We start from the raw sequence: 25,260 nt of genomic DNA on the forward strand, positions 1-25,260 counted from the left end.
TCCCCAGCCCCAGTTGGGGTTGTGCAGGTGTCTTTCTCACATCGATGTTTCTCTCTTGCTCTTCCTCCCTCTCTCCTTCCCGCTTTATATGAAAATAAACGCAAAAGTGTCCTCGGGTGAGGATAAAAAAAATATGCTGACACTGAGCTGTTCAGTATGATAGCTACCAATAAAAAATAAATAAAATAGCCCTGGCCGGTTTGGCTCAGCGGTTAGAGCGTCGGCCTGCGGTCCTGAGAGACCCGGGTTCGGTTCCCGCTGGGGGCGCGTACCTTGGTTGCAGTTTGTCCCCGGCCCTGGTCGGTTGTGTGGGTGGCAGCCACTCGGTGTGTTCCTTTCACATCGATGTTTCTCTGTCTCTCGCTGTTCCTCTCTCTCCCTCCCACTCTACCTGAACAGAAGATGGAGGGATGTCCTCGGGTGAGGATAAATAAATAAATAAAATAAAATAAAAAACCCAGTTCCTTGGTCATACCAGTACAGTCCAAATGTTCAATAGCCACATAAGCACTGTTCTAAAGTATTTAAGTCATCAAGAAATGAAAACTTCGTTGAATTCTCTTACATCTATTTTATGATATGACACTGTTTTAAAGTTTGAATTATACATTTGGGAAAGAGGTGGGAGAACCATAATATTTCGGAGACCAGAGACCTCTAAAAATCTAATCTGACCTTAGTCATTATTTATATCCTTGACCTCCCCTCCATGTGCCTCATCAATAAACCATGGACCAAGATTATCATCCTTGAGCACCTCCAATGCAAGAGACCAGTCAGTAAATAGGAGCGTCGGCTGGTCTCTTAGCAACAGCGACGCGATCCCACCCCTTCCCCGGCTGTCCTTCTCCTACCTTATTAGACTGCAAAGGGCGGGGCCAGGAGTCATGTGCCCAATCGGAGGGGAGCAGAGGAGGGAGTCCCGGCCGCGTCCCTGTCGCTAGGGAAACCGCTGCAGCCCGAGTTAGCGCGGGATGCCGAGCGCCCCGGAGCCGGCGGCGCTGGCCGAGAACGCGGACCAGGAACACGGCGTGGACCCGCGACTGCGACTGCTGGGGGCCTACGTGGCCCAGAGCCTGCGGCCGGCTGCGGGGGCCTGGGAGCGCTGCGCGGGCACAGCCGAGGCGGAGCGGCTACTCCATGCCTTCCTGGGCCTTGATGCTGCCGAGGGGCCTCGCCCGCTGCTGGTGGTGCGGCCCGGGCCCGGGGGCCTGGCGGTGTGGCCGGGGCTGGACGCGGCACCCGGGTCCGGCCCGCCTCGCGCCAAGGGGCTTTTCTTCCTGCGCACCAGGCCCGAGCCGCCGGGGCCCAATAGCCTCCGCGGCGCGGTGCTTTGCGGGGACGTGCCCGCCGCGCCTCTGGAGCACCTGGCCCCGCTGTTCTCTGAGGTGAGGTGGGTGGTGACCCCGCGCAGGCTGCGGCATGGGAGGGGGCGGGGCGTAGGACTCAGGGCGGGGCGGGGCCAGCGGGAGGGGCGGGGCCATGTGGTGGAGGCGGGGCTAGATGGAAACTCAGACTCCTGGATGACCCCTGAGTGGTGAGCTGGGGAAGTCTAAGAAGGGGCCAGGTCAGAGCGAGACTGTGAGGGGACCGCGACTTGGTTCTGTCCTGGTCAAGATTCAAGCGAAAGTCCAGGGGAGGCCCAAGTCTGAAGATTTCCTGGGGCCCGCCCTCTTTTTAAGGCTCTGTATCTTCATACCTTCTGTAAACCGGTACTGGGGAAGACGGGAAATGGTGAACGAGGGGGCATTTCTGTTGGGTCAGTGAAGCTTTGATAAACAGTGTTTACTTCTGGGGAAGAGTTAAGAGGGGGAGGTGGTTGGATTTTGATTTTCATCTCATTCATTACTCAACCATAAACCAAAGACCAGCTCTGTGCCCAGACGCATTAGGGCATCCGGTGGGACCTGTCCAGCGGGTATTGGGAGGGGTCTGCTCGGAGCTCAGGGAGGAAGATCTCTGAGATGTGGATTAGGGAATGCTTTGGTGGCACCACAGGGAAAGCCTTGAGAGTGTGGCAGATTTAAGAGGGTTGCCCAGGAGAGATTCTTGGGACATTTAGACCTTTCTGGAATGGGAGTACACTTCCCTGTAAGTTGTGTGTGCTTTTGGAAGCTTGATGCCCTGGATCTTGCAGATTATGACATAAATATTTGCAGAGTACTGGCTAAATGATGTTGCATGTGGTAGGTGCTATGAGGAATAAACATAGTGCCAAAGAAAGGCAAGACTTCACTCAAGAAATTAATCATATGTTTAAAATACTTGAAACTAGTCTGCCTGGGGCAAAGGTGAGTTGGTCCCAGTGCTGGACGAGGGTCCTAAAGGCTCCCTGCTAAGTCATGTGTTAGCCCCTTCGATTGCTTTATTAGAAGACTGTCGGAGGAGAGAATTTCCAGGAAAGGTCTGGAGTGACAGGAGCTCTCGGGTCCATGAGAGCTAGGTTTCTCAGTAGATATGGAAGTCATTCAGTATTTTAACAACTGGAATGGTTGTACCGCTGTGTACTGTCTGAAACCATCCCTGCAGAAGTCCAAGCCTGGATCAAGTCCCCTCATGAGGGATGATGATAGAAAGCAGTGTCCCTGGGTTCAGAGGAGTGATGCACATGTGTTATGAGAGCCATGCTACACCTCAAGTGTTGAACTGGCTCCTGAACAAAGGAGAAGAATTAGGTTAAATAGAGAGCACGGTAACTTTCAGGTCTGGGAAGCAGACTGAACAAAGAGTCAGAGATGGAACTACACCTAATGTATGTGGGGACGGCCATTCCATGTCTGTTTAGTGTCATGGTCAAGAAATTGTCCAGCAAGCAAAAGGGACTTTAAAGTAACTCAAACCCTCAAATGTTCAAGAATTTTCACTGGTGCATTGAAAAGAGATTGGAAACAAACTGGATGTTCATCAGTTGGTGATTGGATGCATGAAATAAGGTCCATCCACAATGAAAAGGAATGATTGATATGAAATGGTTCTTAAGATAAACACAGAGAAAATTCACTCTTCCAACAAGTTCCAAGTGTGGAATACAATATTGTCAACCCCATGCGCATTATTGTGCAACAAATCCCTAGAAACCCCCCATCTGCATGACTGAAACTCAACTCTCACTAAACAACAGCTCTCTGCCCACCCTCCCCCAGGCCTTGGAAACCACCATTCTACTTGGTCTCTGTGAATCTGACCACTGTAGATATCTCATATAGGTGTAACCATGAAGTATTTGTCTTTTCATGACTGGCTATTTCACCTCGCGAAATGTCCGCAAGGTTCATCCATGTTGTAGCATATGACAGAATTCCCTCCATTTTTTAGTCTGAATAGTATTCCATTGTATATATAGATTCAAATTTTCTTGATCAGTTCATCTATGGGTGGGCATTTAGTCTTCTTTTATCCTCTTGGCTATTATGTATAATGCTGCAATTTAAGATAATTTTTAAAGGTATAGAATTTTATGTATAGTATGCTACTATTTCTGATAAAAAGAGAAAGGAAGGAGAGAGGGAGATGAAGGAAGAGTAGAGGGAGGAGAAGGGAGATAGGAGAAGGAAGGAGAGAAAGGGATGGGAAAGAGGAAGGGAAGGAGGGAAGGCAGGGAGGAAGGAAGGCAGGAAGGCAGGAAGGCAGGAAGGAAAGAAGGAAGGAAGGAAGGAAGGAAGGAAGGAAGGAAGGAAGGAAGGAAGGAAGGAAGGAAGGAAGGAAGGAAGGAAGGAGGAAGGAGGGAGGGACGAGGGACGTTTATTAACAGAGTAATCCACAAAGGGAGCTGGGTGAAGGTGGTACCAGGGTGAGTAAAAAACTTACTTTCCACAGTACAAGCTGTTGTACTTTTAAAAGTTGCACCATGTAAATATGTTACCTATTAAAAAATCAAAATAAAGTTATTTTTAAAATACTTCCAGGCCTTTCCTTTCCTTTCTGGAAACCTCTAACAGCATTCTTAGCCATTCAACCACTCTCCTCTCATCTCTTTTATACACCCAGGGCCACCTCAGAACTCCACTCACCCCATCCCTGAAGCCCCATCCTTCCCCATCTGCCCTCTCTCCTCTCTACCTGTGGATCCGCTCATCCTTCCATCTGTCTACTCAGTGTCACTAAACCAGAAGCTCCCACCTGGCTCAGAGAAGTCTTCCCATGCTGTGTGTGGGGTAGACGGGGATGGGGATGGGAGGTGCATGAGGGGTGATGTTGACCAGAAGAGAAAGTCCTTCTCCCAGTCACTTGATTCACTGCTGCCAGCTTATTTTTGCTAGAGCTCAGAAGCTGGGATGCTGTATTGAAGTTCTGAGTTTTGTAGAGAGAGCATGGGGTTTGGAGTACGATGGACCTGGGTTCAAATGTTGGCTCTGCCGCAAACAAAACTGAAACAGACTCGTAGATACAGAGAACAGACTGATGTTCCCTGAGGGTGAGGGTGCTGGGTGAAAAAGGTGAAGGGATTAAGAGGTACAGATTGGTAGTCACAAAGTAGTCATGGGGGTGTAAAGTACAGCATAGGGATATCGTCGATAATACTGTAGTAACTATGTATGGTGCCAGGTGGGTACTGTAAATATTGGGAGGACTACTTTGTAAAGTAAATGATTGTCTAATCACTGTGCTCTACACTTGAAACTAATACAAAGTAATATTGAATGTAAACTAATTGAAAATAAAATTTTAAAAAAAGAAGATAAAAAAAGGGGGGGCTAAGGTAAAAATAGGGTGATAATAATATGCTCTATTATCTAGCTAAATGCTTTACCTCTGAATATAATTTTCTGTTTTGGGTGTTTCAACCTAGAGGTATATAACTAGCTACATAGAAGGAATAAACATAGAAAATGCTGATACATTTTAATAAAAGACAAAAACAACAACTGGTTCTGTCAAATTCATCAGTGTGATGTGAGCTGGTCAGCTCACCTCTGTCAGGGTCCAACTACCTTGCAGGGTTGTCATGAAACTTAGAAATAATGTCAGGACACTTGAAACAGTGTGTGATGTCACAGATAATCCATAAAGGACAGGACTTATTGTCACTCTACATCCCACTTCCTCACTTCTCTGACTGATCCTTGTCACCAGGCTCTATCCAACTATGGTTCTCCCTGGGGTGCTCATCTCTATCCCCCCTCAGCCCTTTGCCCCTGAGCCTGGAGGTGGGATATGTGTTCTTTCTCTGCCTTGTTGCTGCCATATTCATACTGAAAACTTCCCGTTCGAATCTCATGCCATCAAATGAAGCCACCCTCTGTCCTCATTGCTGTCGCATGTCCTGATGGCACTGCCCTCATTCCTTCATGATTGGGCTCCCAGTTCACTGTGCCTTGGGGAACCAAGGTTACTCCTGTCTTATTTCAATAGACACATCAATGATCCTTTCGGTAACCCAGCCCCTGTGCTCCTGGAACCTTTTTCATCCAGGGATCTTGTCCCCTGCCCTGTGTTAACCATCTCTTCCTGGGGCCATTCCCAGACCTTGTGTTGCCAATAACCATGCCCTCTCTGACCACTGCTCCTGTCTTTCAGCTCCTCCCTCCTGTTTCCCACTGCAACAAGCTCATGAATTCTCAGCACCTCCAAGCCATGGATCCTGCCACCTTCCCCCGGCCCCTCACCCACACCCACGTTCTTTCCCCTGTACCTGCTTGAGTGCTGTGCTCCATCTGTACCACCATTCCTTTGCATGAACGCCTGACTGGCCTCTGCTTTGCTCTCCTGGTTTGGCGAAATGCCAGTCCTGGTGAACTCCAACTGCCTACTGCATCCCTGCACCCACGAGGTTGAATGGCGCTTGTGAAAAACCAACTGGGTCCACTTGAAACTCATGACCTGGAAACTCTAATAGGCCTTTTATGCTTCCCAGCAGACCCCCGGCACTTTCTATTCCAATTAGTTTCTTGCTCTTCTAGATCACGACTGCCCACTTTCTTTTTCTCTCTCAAATGTCCAAAAGCTCTTCTCTCAACCTCACTCTGTGGGTTAAAAAAAAAAAAGGGAAACAATAAAACAAAATGTTCACAAACTCATATCTCCCCCACATGCCCGTATCTGTACGCACACACCCTGCGGCGCCTTCCGTCGCTGCAGATGTGGACAGTCTGCTGCCTGCTGGCACCACCAGCCTTAGAACTATGACAGCCACTTCTGCTCTGAACCCATCCGTTCTCATCTTGAGGAGGTGGCACCAGCAAGTCTCCCCTGTCTCCCACATTCATGGTCCCCTCTCCACTAGATAATTCCCGTCAAACAATCCCCTTTCCCCCCACCACCTATCATCCCATTTCTGTGGTCCCCTTCATAGCCAAATGTCTAGAATACGTGTCTGTTCTTGTGTCCCATTCTTTTCCTGTTTCACCTTATCCCCATATATCAGGCCCTTACCCTCATGCTGCACAGGAGGGAAAGGAAAGAACTTGTCATGTCACCCATGGCCTCCACTAGACTGCCTTACACGGCCATTTATCAGCCTTGTTCCTGCTTGACCTGTGAGCAGGATTTGGCCCAGCTCATGATGACTTTCTCCTTCTGGAAGAACTTTCTTCATTTGGCTTCTAGGACACTGGCGTCCGAGGTTCTTCCTGTTACCATGGCCATTCTTTCGCAGTGTCCACTGAACTACCCCCGCTTCTTTCAAAGTCTTCAAATGGGAGAGCCCTAGGGCTCACTCCCTGGACATCTTTTCTTCTCAGTTCCTCTGGGGTGCTCATTGAATTTTAGATTTCTGCAAACCATCTGTATCTGACACCTCCCAAATTTGTTATCCCCAGGCTTGTCTGCTCCTCTGAACTGTCAATTACCGTGTCCAACTGACGACTCAATGTCTCCAGTTAGAAGTCTGATAGATATATAGAATTCTAATGTGTCCAAAAGCACACTCCTGAACTTCCCTGGAAACTTACTCCACGCGTTTTCTTCCCCACTCAGGTGATGGCAGTTCCAAAGCTTGGGGTCATCCTGGCTGCTGCTGCTGTTGTTTAACCTCACAATCCCACAACTAATTCATTAAGAAATTACATAGACTGAGCCTTCAGAATTTATGTAGAATCAGACCATTTCTTACTATCTCCTCCACTCCCCGGCCCCCCATGCCAACCACTGTCTTCTGTAGTATAGTAATAACTTACTAATTGATCTCTTCTTCCACTTTTCCCCCCTAGAGTCTATCCTCAACACAGCAGCTGAAGTGATTCTACTAAAAACAAAAACAAACAAAAAAAAGGACCATGTCACTCCTTTGCTCAGAACCTTCAAAGACGTCCACTTCTCTGAGAGTAAAAATCAGAATTCTAGAGGCAGGACTGCATGGAATTTGATTCCCTTTCCTCACCCCTACTCTTCTTACTCACCCTGTTCATTTTGCTGGCTTCTCCACTGCTCCTTGATCATTCCAGGTGTACTCCCACCTCAGGGCCTTTGCACTGTCTGTTCCTCCTAATCATACTATACTTCCCCCAAGAATATACACGTTCCCTATTGTCCCAGTCTTAGTTCAGACGTTACCTTCTCAATGAGGCCTGCACCAGTCTCTCCGGTTGCAGTCGCAACCCCTCCACACCACATTCTTGATTCTCCGCACCTGCTCTTCCCCTGCCATAGGTCTTATTGTTTATGGACTTTCTCCACCAGAATATAAACTTTATGAGGTCAGTAATCTTTGCATGTTTTGTTCACTGGTGCACCTTCCCAGCATGTAGAACAGTACACATAGTAGATGTTCCATAAATATTTATTGAATAAGTGAATGCATGGCTTTACTTTCAGAGAGAGTTCACATTCATTATCTTCCAAGCACTCAGAGCCCTCCAAAGTCCAACCCAAACCCACCTGCCACTTTTTCTTCTGACAGCATACACTCAGTTGTTCTGTGAATGTCTATTCAGTGCTTCCTACATGCCAGGTCTAAGGTGGGGTTGTATGTATATAAAGATGAAATACGATACAGTACCTGCTTTTGAGATCTTAGGAGAATTCTTGTTTATACTCTCTCCTCGTTTACCCTTTCTGCCGTAGGTCCAAAGGGTCCTTTCTCAACATGAATGTGAGGAGAGCTCACTTTGTGACATTTTCTTTCTTGGAACTCTCTGTTCACCTGTGACTGTAGCTTCTCAGTTCAGTGATTGTTTTCAGACAGGCCAGGCAAGGACCACCCTCTTGGATTTCACTTGTTAGACCCAGGTATTCTATGTTATAGCCACACAGACTCATTGGTCGTATAGAGAACCCAACCAACCACATACATCCATCTTTCCTTTTCTTTATTTCCTTAATAATTCCTTATCACATTACTCGATTTTCGTTGTAATAGTCCCTTTCCATTAGTAGGAGCATTTGACAGGAAGTTTCCCAGTGAGTGGTATTAATTACAACGTTTAAAGTTGCTAGTGATAGAAAACTCAATTTGAACTAGCTCAAATGGTGTCATAGGCCTTGGTCTCTCTCCATCTGTAAACTCGCTCTTCTCCATCCTGCCCCTTTGCTAAGACTCCATATGGTAGCGAGAAGGCCACTGGGAGCTCCAGGCTCATTGAAAAGAGAACACTTCGCTGCCTCAAAAGTTCAGATAGAGGCTTGGCCTGGCTCTGTGGTTCAGATTTATTCACAGTGTTCATCTCTGGGTCTGGAGATGGGTATCAAAAGAAGAGGAAGTATTGTGGGTGTCCCAAACTGACCAATTTCCACCCCACAGATTTCCTTCAAGATGCTCAACTTTGCTTTACTTTTCTAAGATGCCGCCTCATCCACCTGGAGACAGATGGCCCTCTTCACCTGCATTTGTCCTATGCTTTGCCTCTGGCCTTTGTGACTGTTTTAATCACCTCCTACTCACCCTGTGGATTAAGTAGGGATTCCTGCCCTAGGGTTATGGGGTTATGGGGATGGCTGAACACACACACCAGTCAAATGAGACCGATGGCAGTTTATTAGTCACTTACACTCACAGCCCACAGGAGGACACTGCCTTGCAGGGCCACACGGGGGTCGCCCTTTGGAACAGAGTGAACAACCAGGGGCTGTGGAAGGCAAACTTTGTAGTATTAACAGTGTGTGGTTCCCACTGGTTCTTGTGGGAGGATGAACTTGGCTTGGTTGAACAATTCCACTAGCTGGCAGGGACCTGAAGCCCACTACCTGAAGTCCTCATCCTCTTGATGAGGAGACTGTTTGACCAGTGGACCTTGTGTGTAGGAGCTAAGTGGCGGAAGGAAGCTTGTGACATAAGCTGTTTGAGGCTCTCCTGTTTTTATCAGGTATGAAGGCAGTACATAACGTTGGTTCTTAATATTAGACCTTACAGCACAGTGACTTGCAAAAGCTTGTGTGTAGCTTGCTGGGCCTTTCTCAGTATAGGCTTTTTTTATGGTCTCAGAAGTAGAATATCTGCCTTTCTTTCCTGTGCACCTCTGTTGCAGGTTGTTGTCCCCATCTTGGCCAATGAGAAGAACCACCTAGACTGGCCTCCTATGGTACGTCAAGATGTCCAGCAGCATGCCCGCAGCCTCCAGTGTGACCTCATGGTTCTCCTCGAGCACGTGAGGGGGAAGACTTTGCTGCCTCTTCCAGTGGGCTCAGAAAACATGGAGTTTGTGGATTCTGAAAGTGAGACCCTGTAAGTCCCACCAGCCTGGCCATATGGGCCTCTGAGACATGGGGGATGCTGGTTTATGGGAACATTTTCTTTACGACTCTTCTGTTCCTGACTCTGCACAGCTCCTTGTTCACACATAGCCCACTGCCCGCGGTTTGCAACACCCTCGGACTGCTGTTCTGTGCTGATCCCCGCCCTCGCCCAGTCCCTCAGCCTGACGTCTTTCAAGGCTTCACAGCATCGTGGCCTTTTCCCACCCGGAATTATTTCAGGACTGAGAGAAGTCACAGTGGTTTCAGTATTTTGCTTGTCGGGGTAGTGTCTCATCACTGGCAAAGGCCCAGGTCCAGCTTGGGAGGGAGCCATGCGCTTCCCAGCATCCACCCAGCACACAGTGTCATAGAACTCGCTCCGGTGGCTCTCGTTACAGCTCCAGGCCCTCCCCTGGCAGCTGCAGACTGTCTCAGGTCCTGGGGACTTTTTCTCCAAATAGAAACAAATCTGGCTTTGTTGGAGCTGGAAGTCCGTGCCTCCCTTGACCAAATAGGCATTTCACCCCAGCCCCTTCTCCTTTTAGGAGTTATATCTGCCATTTTTGCTTATTCCAATTACCATTCCAGCCACAAGCTGTCTTCGTTTCTGTCCCATGAGGATGTTTCTTTTTCTTTCAAGCCAAGCTCTGTATGTCAATGATATATTTTGTTATATTCTACCCAGCGTTTTTATTTTATTTTATTATATTGATGAGGGGCTCCTAACAAAATGCTTAAGTTGGAGGGACTTAGATAAGAATTTCATCTGCTAGTTTGCCAAAATAAAAATGCCCTTGATAATTTCATTTGAAGCTGCCATTTTTGGTAGTAGTAAGAAAATCATCTTTCGGATGTTTTAAATTCTAATATTAAAATGTTTTGTTGGTTTGCCCGGCTGGTGTGGCTCAGTGGTTGAGCATCGACCCATGCACCAAGAGGTTGCCAGTTCGATTCCCAGTCAGGGCACATGCCCAGGTTGTGGGCCCAATCCCCAGTGGGGGGCATGCAGGAGGCGGCTAATTGATGTTCTCTCATCAATGTTTCTATCTCTCTCGCCCTTCCTCTCCAAAATCAATAAAGAAAAAATTTTAAAAATAAAATAAAATCATTATAATATAAATAGAATGTTTTGTTGGTTCAACGCAGCAACGTGGATGGATGGAGGACCATGACAGAAACCACTGTCCCTATCATGCCCTTGAGTGCCTGGCATAAATGCAATGGCTATGAGGCAAGGTCACATAGCACTGAGTGCAAAGCTCTGTATCCTAGCTCTTAGTCCAGGCTCTGCCGCTTATGGACCGGACCACTCGGAAACAGTCATTTAATGTCTGCCAGCCTCCGCTTTCTCATTGGTTCAGTGCAGATGACCTTGGCACCTGCCTCATACTCAGGGTTCTTGTGGGACAGCAGCTCTAAAGCTCTTAGGACAGTGCAAAGCATGTAATAGTGCTTAATAAATGGTGGCTATTATGACCACGTTAGGGAGACTTGAGACTAGGGATTGGTCAGGAGTCAAAGTGCACGGCCTGCTGGTATCCAGAATGTGTTAGACATGCACCTTTCGGGGTGATCTGGGGGAGGAAAGTTATAACGAGAGCAGAAGTGGGCGACTCCCCAGTTGGATGACCTCCATCAAAAAAGATGGGCAAATCCCTGAATGCCAGCTGCCCAAGGGTACCTGAGACTACCCAGCACATCTATGAGTTTGTAGCAACAGACCACATTCCTGCATGAGCTCAGATGGCCTTAATGCCAGGAGTTTCCCAGTGCATTACTGTTACTGTTGTGCATTTAGGGCCCGTGATTTGATCTGAAGAATAAGTAATGCATGAGATGGCAATGTACTTTATAATGAGTTTTTGTTATTGGAAGTAATTTGGCACATATATAATTTGAAGTAATTCCCAGGTAACTGGAAAACGTATTGTAGTTTAATAAAAAATATTTTGTTTTCACAATATATAAATACAAATTACCATTTCCCTTATTCTTTTTTATTCTAACATAACATTCAGTGTATATTTATATAATCATTATTGAGTTTATCTCCCTTCATTGAAACTTGATAATTTCCCAAAAGGCTGGATCATATTTCAGGAAGGTGAGTTTCTTCCCCCTTTAATATCTTCTGTAATCATTTGTGACATATAATTGCTCAGCAAATATGAATTTGATTACATTAAGTGAAGGTGGTTTTCTGGTATAAAAATGTGACTGATAGACTCCCTTTCTTTGTCATTGATGTCTCGAGTTCTTGGCATGAAGAGTTTTCATTTAAGACTTGGGGAAAAGGCAAACCAAAATATATTTTTTTCTTTTTAATGCCTTCTAAAATATTCCTGGTTTGCTGATTAGAAATGTATATGAGATAGAATGCTGGAGAGTTCCATTCTTTACTGGAGAAGTGAGGACAAAGAGAAGTTAATATTGGTATTCAGATGTCTGATGGTTTTTGCCTTGTGGAGGAGGAAGTAACCTATTTCCTCTTGATACAGAGGTCAGAGCTAAGACCCAAATGAGGAAATCACAGGGAAGTAGATGTGGTTCTACGTAGAGACACGCTTTCTTTCTCCCGGGGAGGGCTGATGGGCTGAGGAACGCACTGCTCGTCAAGTTGGGAGGCTGCTGACAGTGGGATTCAAGCCAGGGTTGGGCGGTCATGCGGCTGTTTTCTGGCCAGAGTTGTTCTGCATTGACAGAAAGACCTGACGAAAATTCAAAGTCTTTTTTTTTTTTTTTTTTTTTTTTATCCTCACCCGAGGACATTTTTCCATTTTTTGTACAGATAGACTGGGAGGGAGAGAGAGGAAGAGAGAGAGAGAGAGAGAGAAACATCGATGTGAAAGGGACACATCGAGTGGCTGCCACCCGCACGACCAACCAGGGCCGGGGACAAACTGCAACCAAGGTACATGCCCTTAGCGGGAACCGAACCCGGGTCTCTGCAGACCGCAGGTGGACGCTCTAACCGCTGAGCCAAACCGGCCAGGGCGAAAATTCAAAGTCTTAAACTAGTCTTCTGAATGTCGGTGAACCCTGCCTTGAATAATTGTGTATGTATGCATGCAAAAGCATTCTGTCTGTGCTTTTAATGGACTACTCATCAGTCTACTGTCCAACGAGAGTTAAAAATGCCTGGACTGGATGGAATTTCTCATCCATTTTTTTAATTTGGCGTTTTGTTTGGGGGGCACCTGGCGTTGTGATTTCCGATGGCTCAGGAGATTTGTTGTGCCTTTCACAGCTTGGATTCCATGGATAAGTCAGTCATCTATGCCATTGAGTCTGCAGTGGTCCAATGGAGCCACCAAGTGCAGATGGTACTCAAGAAGGAGTCTTCCCAGCCACTCTTACAAGGGGAGCATCCCACCCCGAAGGTGGAGTTGGAGTTTTGGAAGAGCAGGTAGGCCCACGCTCAAACCTTGCTGAGCGGATAGATGTCTTACAGAGGATAATGGCCTGGGGGAGCCAGCCATTGAGTCTGGCCCCACCTGCAGGTGTTTCTCATCTCCCTAAACCAGACAGCTCAGTGTCATTAGGTCAATACAGGTTTTGTCTGCTCTGGGATATGTACACATTCCCTGGGGTTCAGTCACTGCCCCTCCTTTCTCCTTTCCCAAGCTACAGTCAGAGTGCCTTCTGACATTTCTTCAAAGATTCCTTCACCCACACGTACAATTAATTAACTCTCATCTACATCTCTTTTACTTGAATACTCTCTTCTCCTTGGATAGCCAAGGCTACATACACATGCTCTGTAAGAATCTGAAGAAAAAGAGGGGTTTGGACAGTTGGCTGCAGAACAGCCTCTCCTAGGTCCCAGCCAATCATTAGCAGGGCTAGAAAGCCCGTCATCCACTGAGTTCCAGGAAGACCCAATCACTGCTTCCTCCTCTACTTCCCCATTTCCTTGTCCCTATAATCTTTTACTCAAAAGGAGATAGCTGTTTGAAGCAGATGTCCCTGTCCTTGCATTGAGTGGGGAGTGTCCACATCACATTGACCAGGCGTGGTGACCTGTTTGTGCCAGCATGCTGACATGTCCCATGCTCTTGCCTGGTTGCTGACCATTCTGCTGACCCACTGCAGGGCCTTTCTCCAGCAGCCTCACTCCGACACCTCTCTCACCCCACGACAGCCTTGCTGCAAGAGCTAATGACCTCCAGCTGCCACGCTTCTGAGCCACCAGATGTTCACAGCAGTTTTCCCTACTGTTACCTCCCGGAGCTGCCCCTTCGAACCATGTTTCCCGCTCAGGCTTTTGCCCTCATTGTTCTGGGAACAGATGCCCTGGCTCTTTGGGCCGGAGCCAGCCTCTGTGGAAGCGCCCTGAGGCAGGGCTCCTCTCTGTCTCTCTGAGGGTGGGCCATCGCAGTGACGAGTTTCCTGATGCTCACCCGGACTCTCCCTTCTCCACGGTGTGCAGGTCTGAGGATCTGGAATACATTTATAATCAACTGAGAACGATAAAGGTGAAGGGCATGGCGGGGCTCCTGGACAAGCTTCAGAGCAGCTACTTCCCAGCTTTCCAAGCCATGTTCAGAGATGTGGTAGCAGGTAACGAGCAGCATGTCTTTTCATAAATACTTTTACCTGGAATTTTTTACTTAGTGCTGAATTATCTTCTCTCTCCGATTTCACTGCAAGTCCTTATGACTCTCCAAGCTGACACAATCTAGCCTGATAAGATACCAAATCTAGAAGGAAGAGAGACGGCTGCCCTGTGCTGTTTACATTCCCACCACTTTGTGACCTAGGGAAAGTCAGCCACCCTCAGTGAGCTCTGTGCACTCCATGGCTATCGGACCCTGCGCCTCCTTCCCTGCCCGCTGAGATACAATAGAGATGGAAGTATCCACCGCCTGTGCCACACTGCATGAACGCGTGTTGTCCTCGCTCACCTCTGGCCTTCAGGGCCCTTCACCCTGGCTCCTGAGAAGTCTTTGTTCCATCTCTAGCTCCACTCCGCCTTTTCCGTTCCTAGTGCCAGAAGGGACTGCAACTTCCTGGCCATCTGAGCACCAGGCAAGACTGGCCGTGTCAAAATTGCAAAGCCAGCAAAGCCTATAATTAGAAGTAGGTAAATTTTTCCCGGCCTCCCCCACCCCCTCACCAGTGCACTTTGCTTCTTTCCTTTCTCTCCCACACCTCCTCCAACCTCTTCAGTCTTGTAGGTCAGAACGTACTTTTAAAGGTATTTGCAATTTCATTTGGTTCACGCTTAATCCGAGTGGCGATTTTCAAACATTTTTCTTCTCTATCAGCACTCTTTCTTTAAAGATAATTTCCTATGGGTGTCCAAAACAGAGAACTAATTAAGGTGTATTTGCTCCATCGAAGAGGAGTGTGTCCTGTGTGCACAGCGCATTGTCGGCCCCTTACCCCACCTTCTTCTGGTCCCGGTGTGGGGTTTGAAAACCACTCACCTCTAGGAATGAAAGCCCCAGTGTGGAGTTCTGGATGTGTGCTCCACAACAGGGAAGAGCTGGCTAAGTAGCTCGTCTGTGAGGTCCTGGGCCCTACGATCTTATCACAGAGTCTGACGCCCCAGCACAGAAAGCAGCTTGGATCAGGTACCATTTGAAGCCTCAGTTTATTGCTTCGCTGAGAGATGTTGTGTCCCAGAGGAATCACTTTTGTTCCCAATCCGTGGCTCAATAAAAATGGTACAGGCATCCCCCCAAAAGGGGTATATGGACCCCTACAGGTATGAGAGATCATTGTGGGAGGTGCGTGGTTAGGTATATTTTAAAAATGTGTGAAAGGGTAACTGTTTTTGGTAAGTGAGACCAGTTTGCCATTTATGTTAGCAATTTGAAGTTTTCCTTTTATAGGATTGTATTTAGGTTAAAATGGGAGTCAACTCAAAACAATTTAAGTAAAAACTACAGGTCATATGCAGGGATGACAAATACCGTCAAGGAGGTATGCAAAAGACTGTAATTTGGGGCTCTGAAATAAAACAACATGGAACAAGATTATATTTATGAGTTGGTTATTTTGAGCCCAAAATATATTTTTCACTTTCATAGATTAATAAACTATGGTCATTCACATGATTACTTGTTATAAAAGATTTCATTCCCTTGCCTGCTTCAAAGAGTGATTTGCAGTAGAGTATATAATGGCATTGAAAAGAAAAGAGAAAAAAAGCAGTTATAGTAGTACCAGATAAACACTACTGTAAAAATAAAAGTCCTTGAAATATGTAACAATTCAGATGATGGAAGGAAAGACATTTTGATTAAAGGAGTTAGGTAGGGACTTGGTCGGAAATTTCGGTGGGATCTTTGAAAAATAAAAGCATTGTAGAGGCATTTTATTCACACTATTCTTATTAGTCATATCAGGGATTTTCATTGGCTCACTAATGGACTGAAGAGGAGAGGAAAAGAAGTATTCCTGGATCAGTGGGCATAAATTGGAAAAGAGTGATAAATAAAGAGGTTAAAAGAATGTAGGAAAATGTGTGGGAACAAGATTGTCTGAAGTGGACATGATTGGGCAGTGAAGAACCTTGGAAAACAGGAAGCAGCCGTATCTTGGAGGGGAAAGAGCAGGAGCAATATAGACTGATCAGGGAGTTCTCATCTCTGGCCTCTAGGGGCAGGACGGGCATGGTACAGCCCAGTCTGTGAAAGACAGGTTAAGGTCCAGTGATGCTCTGGAGCAGCCTGGGACTAGCTTGCAGTTTCTCAGGAGAGCCCACTATATGCAAATCTGTTCAACCCAATGGTAGCTTTAAATCGGGCATGGTGGGAGTGAGGGTAATATTTACACCACAGAAATAGGCAAATGCTACAAATACAAGCTTTTGTCCCAGAAGAGTCTGTTGTTAAAGATTTACCAGCAAACCACTGGGCTGCACTGTGCAACTGGTCTTTTACATTTACGGTTTTTAAAAATTGCAAGGCCGACTCTGTTCATCTCTCTTTCTTCATTTGCCTTGCAAGCCAAGGTAATTGCACCCTGGACTGGATGAGCCAATATTCAAATATTGTGCTTTTAGATCGGTGGAGTGCTTATTTGTATAATTAAAGAAGGTTTTGCTTTAAAAAGAAAAAAAAAAGGAATCACAAAAAGAAAGCTCCTCCGGCCCAATGGTCCTGGCTTCTTTTCTCGCGACACCTGTGAAAGCTGGAGCATATGCTCATTAGAATAACTGTTGAATTCTGATATCCCTCGTCTCCACACAGCAGTGATGCTCCCAGCTCCCCCATTTTAAGAATTGCTGCTCTAACCAATTTACCGCGACGTTTGACTTTCAAAAATTGGATTCACATCCTACTATCCATAACTCCATTTGGGATATACAATGCAAATGTACGCATCACCAACTCCTGTGTGCAGTGAGCCCCCAAACCATCAAGCCAGGAGTTCAACATAATAAACTTGGGGTAATTTTGCTTTTGCTCAACTAGGCAGGGCTGGTGGCTTAGGTCTTAATTTCTGTACTTACAGAGCGGGAGTGGCAGAGCTACCTGCACAGCTTTGTGTGAGACGGTGTATGCTGAGCAGGTGGAACAATGCCTGCATATGGAAGCTGTCCACTAAGTTGTGTATATTTTGACCTTCCTTGAGGATGAACACAGAGCTTCATCCACATAATATAACTTCAGGCCATCTGCGTGCACATGACAGTGCCTGATGTTCTGCCGGGAAGGAACCAGCCTTTAGAGACACTCCCTTGCCGTTCAGTTTATTCAGTGGGCATTTGCATTCCTTCTAAGTTGCCCTGCAGAATTAGTACCCAGTGCTACTGGGTTTCCTACTTTCCTCTCTCTGTCACCACAAGGTGGTTGCTGAAAGGCACGTCCCTGTCCTCGGCTGTGTTCAGAGGAAATGGTAGGAAACTTCCTGGCTTTGACAGCCAGCACAACCTTGCCGTAGTCAGCCTGTGCTATTTCTCTGCTCCCTGTGACTTCTCCTCCCTCAGAGCTCAGTGAGATTCTTTATTAGCAAATAGTCATCGGCGACCTTACCCTCTGTGGAATGCCTGCTTTGGCCCAGCACTGTGCCGGCTGTGTCTGAAGATTCTGCTTGCACTACCTCAGGCCTTCCCCAGAACTCTTTACACTCGTTACTGTCCAGCCTCTTTTTGAGGTGCAGAGAGGTCACGCAACTGGTAAGTGTGTGGGTCAGTGTTGGAAGACAGATCTTTTTGACTCTGAGATCTGTCCTCTGCCATCTCTTCTGTGTTGCCTCAGAGACAGCAGCAGCAAAGGCATCAGAAGCAATTCCTGCGTGTCTCCCCCACGTAGAGCACCGGCCTGGGGCCGGGAGGGCCCAGACGATGTTCAGGTGCAGGAATGTTATGAGAAAGGCTCCTCAAACCATCATCTTAGCTGTCCGGGGCTCTTCAGATTTCAAAATTTCCTCCTGAGAGCTCCAAAGTGTCGGGGGGCCAGCCTTGTCTCTGCTCTCTTGGTTGAGGACGTTCAGGTCCTTCTGTCCCCAGGCACCAGGGCTCCGACTTGGTGATCTGAGCCCCAGCAGGGAAGGGTGACTCTGTCCAATTCCTCGCAGCTCTGACGGAGGCGAACGACATCCACACGCACCTGCTGCCGCTCCAGCCGCACCTGGAGACCCTGGAGGCCGTGGGGCTTTCGGAGGTGAGGCCCCGGCTGCGGCCTCTGCTGCACGTGGTCTGTCTGATTTGGGCCACGTGCAAGTCCTACCGCTCCCCAGTGCGGCTCGCCGTGCTGCTCCAGGAGATCTGCAACCTCCTCATCCAGCAGGTTGGTCCCCCGGACTCCAGTGACCTCTCCTTGGGGAACGGTTGGCATCGCGTCAAGAGTCAAGTGTGCATTTTTTCAGGGCAGGGAAACAGTGAAGGTCCACAGGGTTTTTCTGCTCAAATTATTTTACTGATCACGAGCCAGTAACACACAGACATACCCAGTAGCGCGGTAACATACAGTCTTCCTTTCCCCTCTGCCCCAAACCCGGGGTTCGATGAAGGCAGGGTGGTGAATTTCAACCTCCTTGGTGGTCTGCACCCACAGACCAGTGTTAGGTCAGCAGTGACGCTCACAGGGGAGGATGCTGCCCCTGGGGTCAGGCAGCTCCGTGCCACATCCTGCATCACGGCCTGTGAGCCGTGCGCACCTGGTCAGGTTGCTTGTCTGCTCAGTCTCACTTTCCTTCGTTATGCTGCGGTAAAGAGAAGAGGACCGTCTCAAAGGGAAGCGGGGTGATTGTGAGGCTCTGGGGTGATCACGCAGGGCAAGGCTTACAGTGTGCCCTGCACAGGCCGAGAACTCGGTGCCTGTGAGCTACAGAGAAGCAGCTCCTTGGATTGCAGAAGCTGCTCCTCCTTCCCAGGGGCTCCGGTGGCACCAACCAGGGCAGCGTAGGTCTGGAGGAGTGTGTCTGTGAATAGAACATCCTTAAGGATGTTAGGGTGATCTCCACCCCCCCAACTGGCTTCTTTTCCCTCTAAGGAGCTGTGACCTTGAAAACATTGAAAAGGTTTAAAGTTTAAATATGCTTCATCTATGAAGCCCATTTCAGGCTCCAAATTGCGGTGACATTCATGATCCTGGTCATTTTCAGATGAACTCTATGAGGGAGGCAGGGAGATCCTAATTTGATTGTTGTTATTATTAGTATTATTTAAAGATGTGGGCTAAGGCTCCAGGAGGTTAGCGAAGTCGCCAGAGGTCACCTGACCAACGACCAGAAGCCAGGTTGTTGGACCCCAGACCAGCATTCTTCCACCACTCCGTGTTCGTCAGCCAGGATTTGTTTGGTTGAAAGTGTGAGGAAACCCAACCAAAAGAGATAATTTAGTGGCTCCAAGGTCCAACGTAAGACTGGCTTCAGCCCTGGCTTACGACAAGGCCTTGGTGATGTCATCAGGACCCAGTGACTTCTGCCCCTCCCGGGGGTGGTGAAGACGCTGTCTAATAGCTTCAGCCTCCCAGATTTCCAGGTTCAAGTCTCTCAGAGACAGGGAAATAATTATGGTTCAAAGAATTCTTGCACTGCAATTATTTTACCATAGAAATAAGTCACAGAAAAGCACCTGGGAAAGCATACCTGCCCCAGCCCCAGCTGGCCCAGCAAAAGACCCCCGATGTTTCCTTGTCTCTGATTGGTCACTTGCCCAGCCATAAGCCAATCACTGACTATTTGACTTGAACCCAGGTTCCAATCCACCTGTGGAACTGAGGATGGAATTACATGTTTCCCATGTTATGCTTCTAAGAAATACTCCTTGGGCCGTGTTTCCGTTCCGAGCTGGGTTGACGAAGCTGTGGGGTATCCTGCACTTGCAGCCAGGCTTAGTGATACGGATGTGTTTGCATTCCAGGCCTCTGATTATCTCAGCCCAGAAGACCTGCTGAAAAATGAGGTAGAAGAAAGTCAGAGAAAACTGCACGTGGTCGTGGACACCTTGAACTTCTTCAAGCAGGTGTTTCAGGACAGAAGGGAGAATCTCCACACGTACTTCAAAGAGCACCAGGAAGTCAGGGCGTGGGATTTCCCGTCTTCTCTGGTCTTCGTGCGGCTGGACGGCTGCCTGAGACGGCTGCGCGCGGTGCAGGTGAGTGCGCTCACCCTCCTCAGGTCCCAGCGCCACCCTGGGCGAGGATCCAGCGGGCTCATGGGAAGACGGCTGACGCAGCGTGGTGGCCGACCAACCCTCCTTTAGCTGGAGGAACCCACAGTAAGATTCCACAAATATTTGGATCGATCACTTGGATCAATGATCACGCAATGGCGGTTCTATTAGAAGTTTCGGAAGTTCTAATTATAGACTGATTTAGGAAGAGGACCCAAGGAATCAGTCAGCTAATTCCATTGGTTTTCAATTGCCCATAATCTTCCAACTTTGCTTCAAATAAACTCTTGCTAAAAAGTATGATGGGTAAAGTGCAGGTGAGCCGACTGGATGCAGCTGGCCAGTCCCACAAAGCCACCGCTTTGAACTCACCTTTCCACTCCTCCACCCTCGCGGTGGCGCCAGTAAGGACAGCCCTGGGGGACCGCAGCGCCAAAGAAATCTGGCTTTTGCACAAAGCTGTGTCTTCCCTCCGTTATTTAAAAGTTAATGTGAATATTAGTTTAAAGGCCAGGGTGAGGAGATACGAGGCTTTTTCTTTTGATCGTTTCTATCCTCAGAATTTAACGTGGTTGTGGTTAACGGTCCTTCGAACGCTGCACAGCTCGGTAGTTGCTGATTGAACCTCAGGGGAAGGGCAGTGGGCACAACAAAATGAAATACATACTTATTCTAAAATTTATTTAAGAAATTCTAGGTCAAGCTCAAGATTAGGACAATAGCCAAGAAAGACCGACAAAGAATTAGTCGTGTTTCTAGCTACGATGGGCAGAGATTTGGGATGATGGGGTGGGGATATGTTGGGAAGAAGCTGTGATGAGTAACACAAACCGTGGGGTTATGAGGATAAGAGTATGAAAGTGAATCTGTTCATTTCAGTTCCAAAACATTGATTCAGCACTGCCATCCACTGGGCCTTGAGCTAGGCACCAGGGATACAATGATGACTGAAATATGGTTGCACCTGTAAGGAGCCCTTGGACCAGGAGAAGGTAGACCAAGGGAGAATATCAAAGGATGGAAAGACACAGAATCCAGAAACTTCAGTGAGGTGTTATTGAGAGCGAGAGAGAGGAAGCCCTAACCCAGCAGGGCTCTGAGAAAGTGGTATGCACAAAAGAAAATAGATTTTGAAACCGGACTGGGAATCTGCCGGGGAAAGAAAACGTGGAAGAGCATAGAGGCAGAGAAAATACACGTGCGAGAAAACCAGAAGCTAGAACTTATGAGAGGCACGCCTTAAATCCTGGGATCCTTGGGATCCTGGAGAGTATAAGTAATTGATATCCGGCTTTATCCTCAATGCCTCCCTTTTCTGCAAGCATTTCCATCACAGCTTTGGATGCACAGCCTCTCCTTCCCTCTCTGCCTGCTGTATCCCTCTCAGCTCCCACGTCAGTACCTTTGCTGCTGTTTCGCGGAGGTGACAGACCTTCAGCTCCAGCCTGCCCCAGGCCTGGTTGACCAGGCCCGGTGACTGCCATTACCACCTTGCAGGCTGTCCCGCCTGCCCTGGAAGGGAATGCAGAGCACAGCTCAGAAATGACAGTGGGGCTGGGGCCTCCGGCGCTTTGCACGCATGCTAATGCTGTGACTTTGCATCTAGACGGCTGTGCAAGGGTAGGGTGCCAGTCTGCTGGGTGCATTCAGGAAATACACGAAGCCACGGCCACCAGTCTCCCTGGAGTCATTGTCCTCACAATAGTCAGCTCTCGGGCTGCCTGTTCTCTCTGAATCAAGGGCACAGATGCATGAGAGGCAGTTGTCCCAGTTTAATTAGAGGATGACGTGAATGTCACCACGCTCTGTCTTCCTGCTTCTTCTGATCCTAACTCTTTTGTCCTTTGCTCTGGTTTATATATTTGCTCTTAGGGTGAACTTGACTAATCCTGTTCTGTACTGCTTTTCCTCTTCCTTCCCGTTCTAATTGTCTCCCTTCCCCTTCTCTGTTTTCCAAGCTCTCGCTTTTTCGTTTCCCTTAGCTCTTTGTTCACCCCGAATTCCCATGCTTTTCCTTTTTCCCAGGGTTGCTCGTTTCCCCTGTCCTAGCATTTCCTCCGCTTTTTCATTTTTCATCGTTGAACCATTTGCTCAGCCTCATCCCCTTGGCCTCTGACTCCCCCACCTCTTCCTACTCTGCTCAGTGCAGGGGGGCACGGGACTATCGATCGTCCCCAAGCTGATTTCATGTAGCCCTTTAGTTAACATTCTGTGTATCTCTGTGATCAATGCCTGTTTGAAACGAGATTAATCTGCTTTTCTCTCCAGCAAGAATTAGCATGAACCTAGCCTTACTCATCTTGCTGTTCTAATACAGGCTGTGACCACTGAGAACATGGGAGCTGCAATTAATGAATACACAAAGCTAGGTTAATAAAATGACATCAGTGAACTTATCCTTCTACATGCTCACATCCAGGGTTATGCTGTAAAGGGCTGGTTTTCACTCTCCATTGCTCCCTCATACCGCCCCCCCCACCCCCGATTTGTGTTGCTTTTCTTTGCACAAGAAAGTTTCACTGTGCAGATCGACTCTTCGCCTCTGGGTGCCTGTGAACTGAGGGAGGGCGAGCGGGGTGGGGGCATATCGCTGAGCAGTTTTCAGCAGGTCTACAGCATATGGAGCAATTGCTTTCTAGGGTACCACCGTCCTCCTCCTCCTCACCACCACGACAAGCTCGTCTCCTAGAGAGCTAACCCTTGAGCAGGGAAAGGAAGAAGAGAAAAATAAAGAGCTAACATGTTCCAGAAGCCCAGCTCATGCCAGAGCCTGCCCCTTCCAGGCATCATAAGAGCGAGGCATCAGCACCCTCGGTGTGAGACGTGAGCACAGTTAAGCATGGCACAGCCTTTCACCTGCCCATCGTCACACAGCTCAGGGAGGTTTAGCTGGGATGCCAGGGGCATATGGGTACCCAGGGCATGTGATTACAAGTGTCGCCTTTTTATCAAACTCAGATATCTCCCAGGGGGTTCTAGAAGTCTGCTTTCCTCCTCCCTTTATTTTGATGGTCCCAAAGTGGTTCTGTGGTTTATTCTGCCTTTGCACACTCTGTTTTTACCGCATGCTTGCTAGGTCATTTTTCTAAATACGTCATTTGGGTGAAACTGTAATTCACATTCTGTGAAAGCAGTCTATTTGACTATATAACTTACTAAAGAAATCCCAAAAGAATATAAAACTTTTCCAATTTGAATAAACAGTCAAAAATTGAAGAGGAAAGGAGTCTTTCAGCTGCCTCTTAATTCCTTCCCTCACCCTATCTTCCTGTTAGATACCCCAGCTCACACACCACATACCACACATATACACACTGTACACACATACAGTATACACACTGCACATACACCACATACATACATTTTATGCACATACAGTACACACACTGCACATATGGCACACACATATACAATACATACAATACACACACTGCATCTACACCACACACACACTGTACACACATACAGTACACACGCATGGCACACACATGAATACAGTATACACATTGCACATACACTACACACACTGTACACACATACAGTACACTGCACACACACATACAATACACACACTGCACACACCACACATGCACTGCACATGTATACGCTGCACACACACAGCACATGTACATGCACAGTAGACACAGCACAGACACACTGCACACAAACACCACACATCACACACACATTAGCATCACACAACATACATACAGTGCACATCCACATACAACATCCACACACATCACACACACACCCCACACACAATACACATGACTCACACATATCCCCCCACACCCCAAACAAACTATATGCACACCCTCATATACATACCCCGCACTGCACACACACACTCCCAAACAGAGTTCACTTTTGTGCCATTAGATTATAGATGCTGCAGACTCTCCCCTCAAACGGCACAGTGAGTTGGGGCTGGGAGGGAGCCCTCATTTATTTCATTATGAAATGCCTGTAAAGCTGTGATTCACCGGAGGCAGAATGATTTCCTGCTGAGGCTCTCTGCGAGGTGATTAGCAGGAAGAGAGGTAATAAGCTGACCTAATACACGCGCGTTTGCCTTGCTCTTTCTGCCATCTCCAGTCCCTCTGCCGCCTCCTTGCACACGGCCTAATTGAGTAGGCTTCCCTTTCATCCCTGCCTGGGCACGCGGTCACGTAGGAGACCATTAGCTGCAGAAGGTCGGCCGCTGTCATCAGGTAAAGAAAACAGTCTTTTTCCCAATGACCTTTTGAGATTTTCATCTGTGAATGTCTGCTTTGTGCTCGTCCTTAATGAATTCTGAAGACATTTCTTTTAAGATAGAGGGTGTGACCACTCCTTCAAGTACGGGCTTGTGTTTGCGGGGCTTGCCGCTGTCCCCGAGGTTGGTTCTCCACCCCGGGGGCCAGAGCACACGTGGAAGCCTCTCTTACCACTCCATTCAAAGTTGCACAGGTTTTCATAAAAGCAGGACCCAGTCAGCTGCCTGGGACTCCTTGCTCTCTGCGTACCTGGAAAGCAGCACCCGTCTAGCAGTCAGTACACGTCTCTTATCCACCAGCCTGATCGAAGACATCAGGGTGATGGTAATTCATTACAGTGGCTCCCCTTTATTCAAGTCCGACCAAGGCACGGTCCATGTGACTCGGCAACCCCAGGGCAAGTCTGGTATCAGCAAGCTCACTTGTAGGCCAGGGACGTGAGGCTTGGAAAAGTTGAGTGTCTTGCTCCAAGGTACCCAGCTAGTGAATGACCGAGCGGGCTACATGAACCCAGTGTTTTTGGCCCTGCCCCAGGCTTTTCGCCCTGAACTTGACACTTTCAGCCTGTATACAGAATAAAGAACTGCACGTGTTTCCTACTGTGGTGAATTGAAATGAGTATTTAAAATGCATCCTTTAAACTTCTCGCAGGGGTGGGAACCTTTGTTCTGCCAAGGGCCGTTTGGATATTTATAACATCATTCACAGCCCATACAAAATCATCAACTAAAAAATTAGCCTGCTATATTCGGTCAGGCTCATTTGGTGAGGCGTGTGATGTCAGCTGGTATTGATTTCATGGGCTGGACGTTCCCCACCCTT

The 25,260-nt window shown here is 47.8% G+C and overlaps 1 protein-coding gene across 2 annotated transcripts in view; it reads left to right on the plus strand.

Moving 5' to 3' along the window:
• The first annotated feature begins 917 nt into the window (after positions 1 to 917).
• The window catches only part of DNAH9 (dynein axonemal heavy chain 9), a 354,158-nt gene continuing 329,815 nt past the window's right edge, over positions 918 to 25,260 (plus strand). The window contains exons 1-6 of one of the 2 annotated variants that reach the window (XM_036268293.1): positions 918 to 1,388; positions 9,402 to 9,598; positions 12,857 to 13,015; positions 14,039 to 14,169; positions 18,139 to 18,350; positions 19,928 to 20,161. In XM_036268293.1, the coding sequence (XP_036124186.1) occupies positions 975 to 1,388; positions 9,402 to 9,598; positions 12,857 to 13,015; positions 14,039 to 14,169; positions 18,139 to 18,350; positions 19,928 to 20,161 (1,347 nt within the window). In that variant the 5' untranslated portion in view covers positions 918 to 974. The remainder of the gene's footprint in view (positions 1,389 to 9,401; positions 9,599 to 12,856; positions 13,016 to 14,038; positions 14,170 to 18,138; positions 18,351 to 19,927; positions 20,162 to 25,260) is intronic. The other variant, XM_036268294.1, reaches the window with a different exon arrangement.

The sequence above is a fragment of the Molossus molossus genome, unplaced genomic scaffold (assembly GCF_014108415.1).
Source record: "Molossus molossus isolate mMolMol1 unplaced genomic scaffold, mMolMol1.p scaffold_m16_p_19, whole genome shotgun sequence".
Taxonomy (NCBI): domain Eukaryota; kingdom Metazoa; phylum Chordata; class Mammalia; order Chiroptera; family Molossidae; genus Molossus; species Molossus molossus.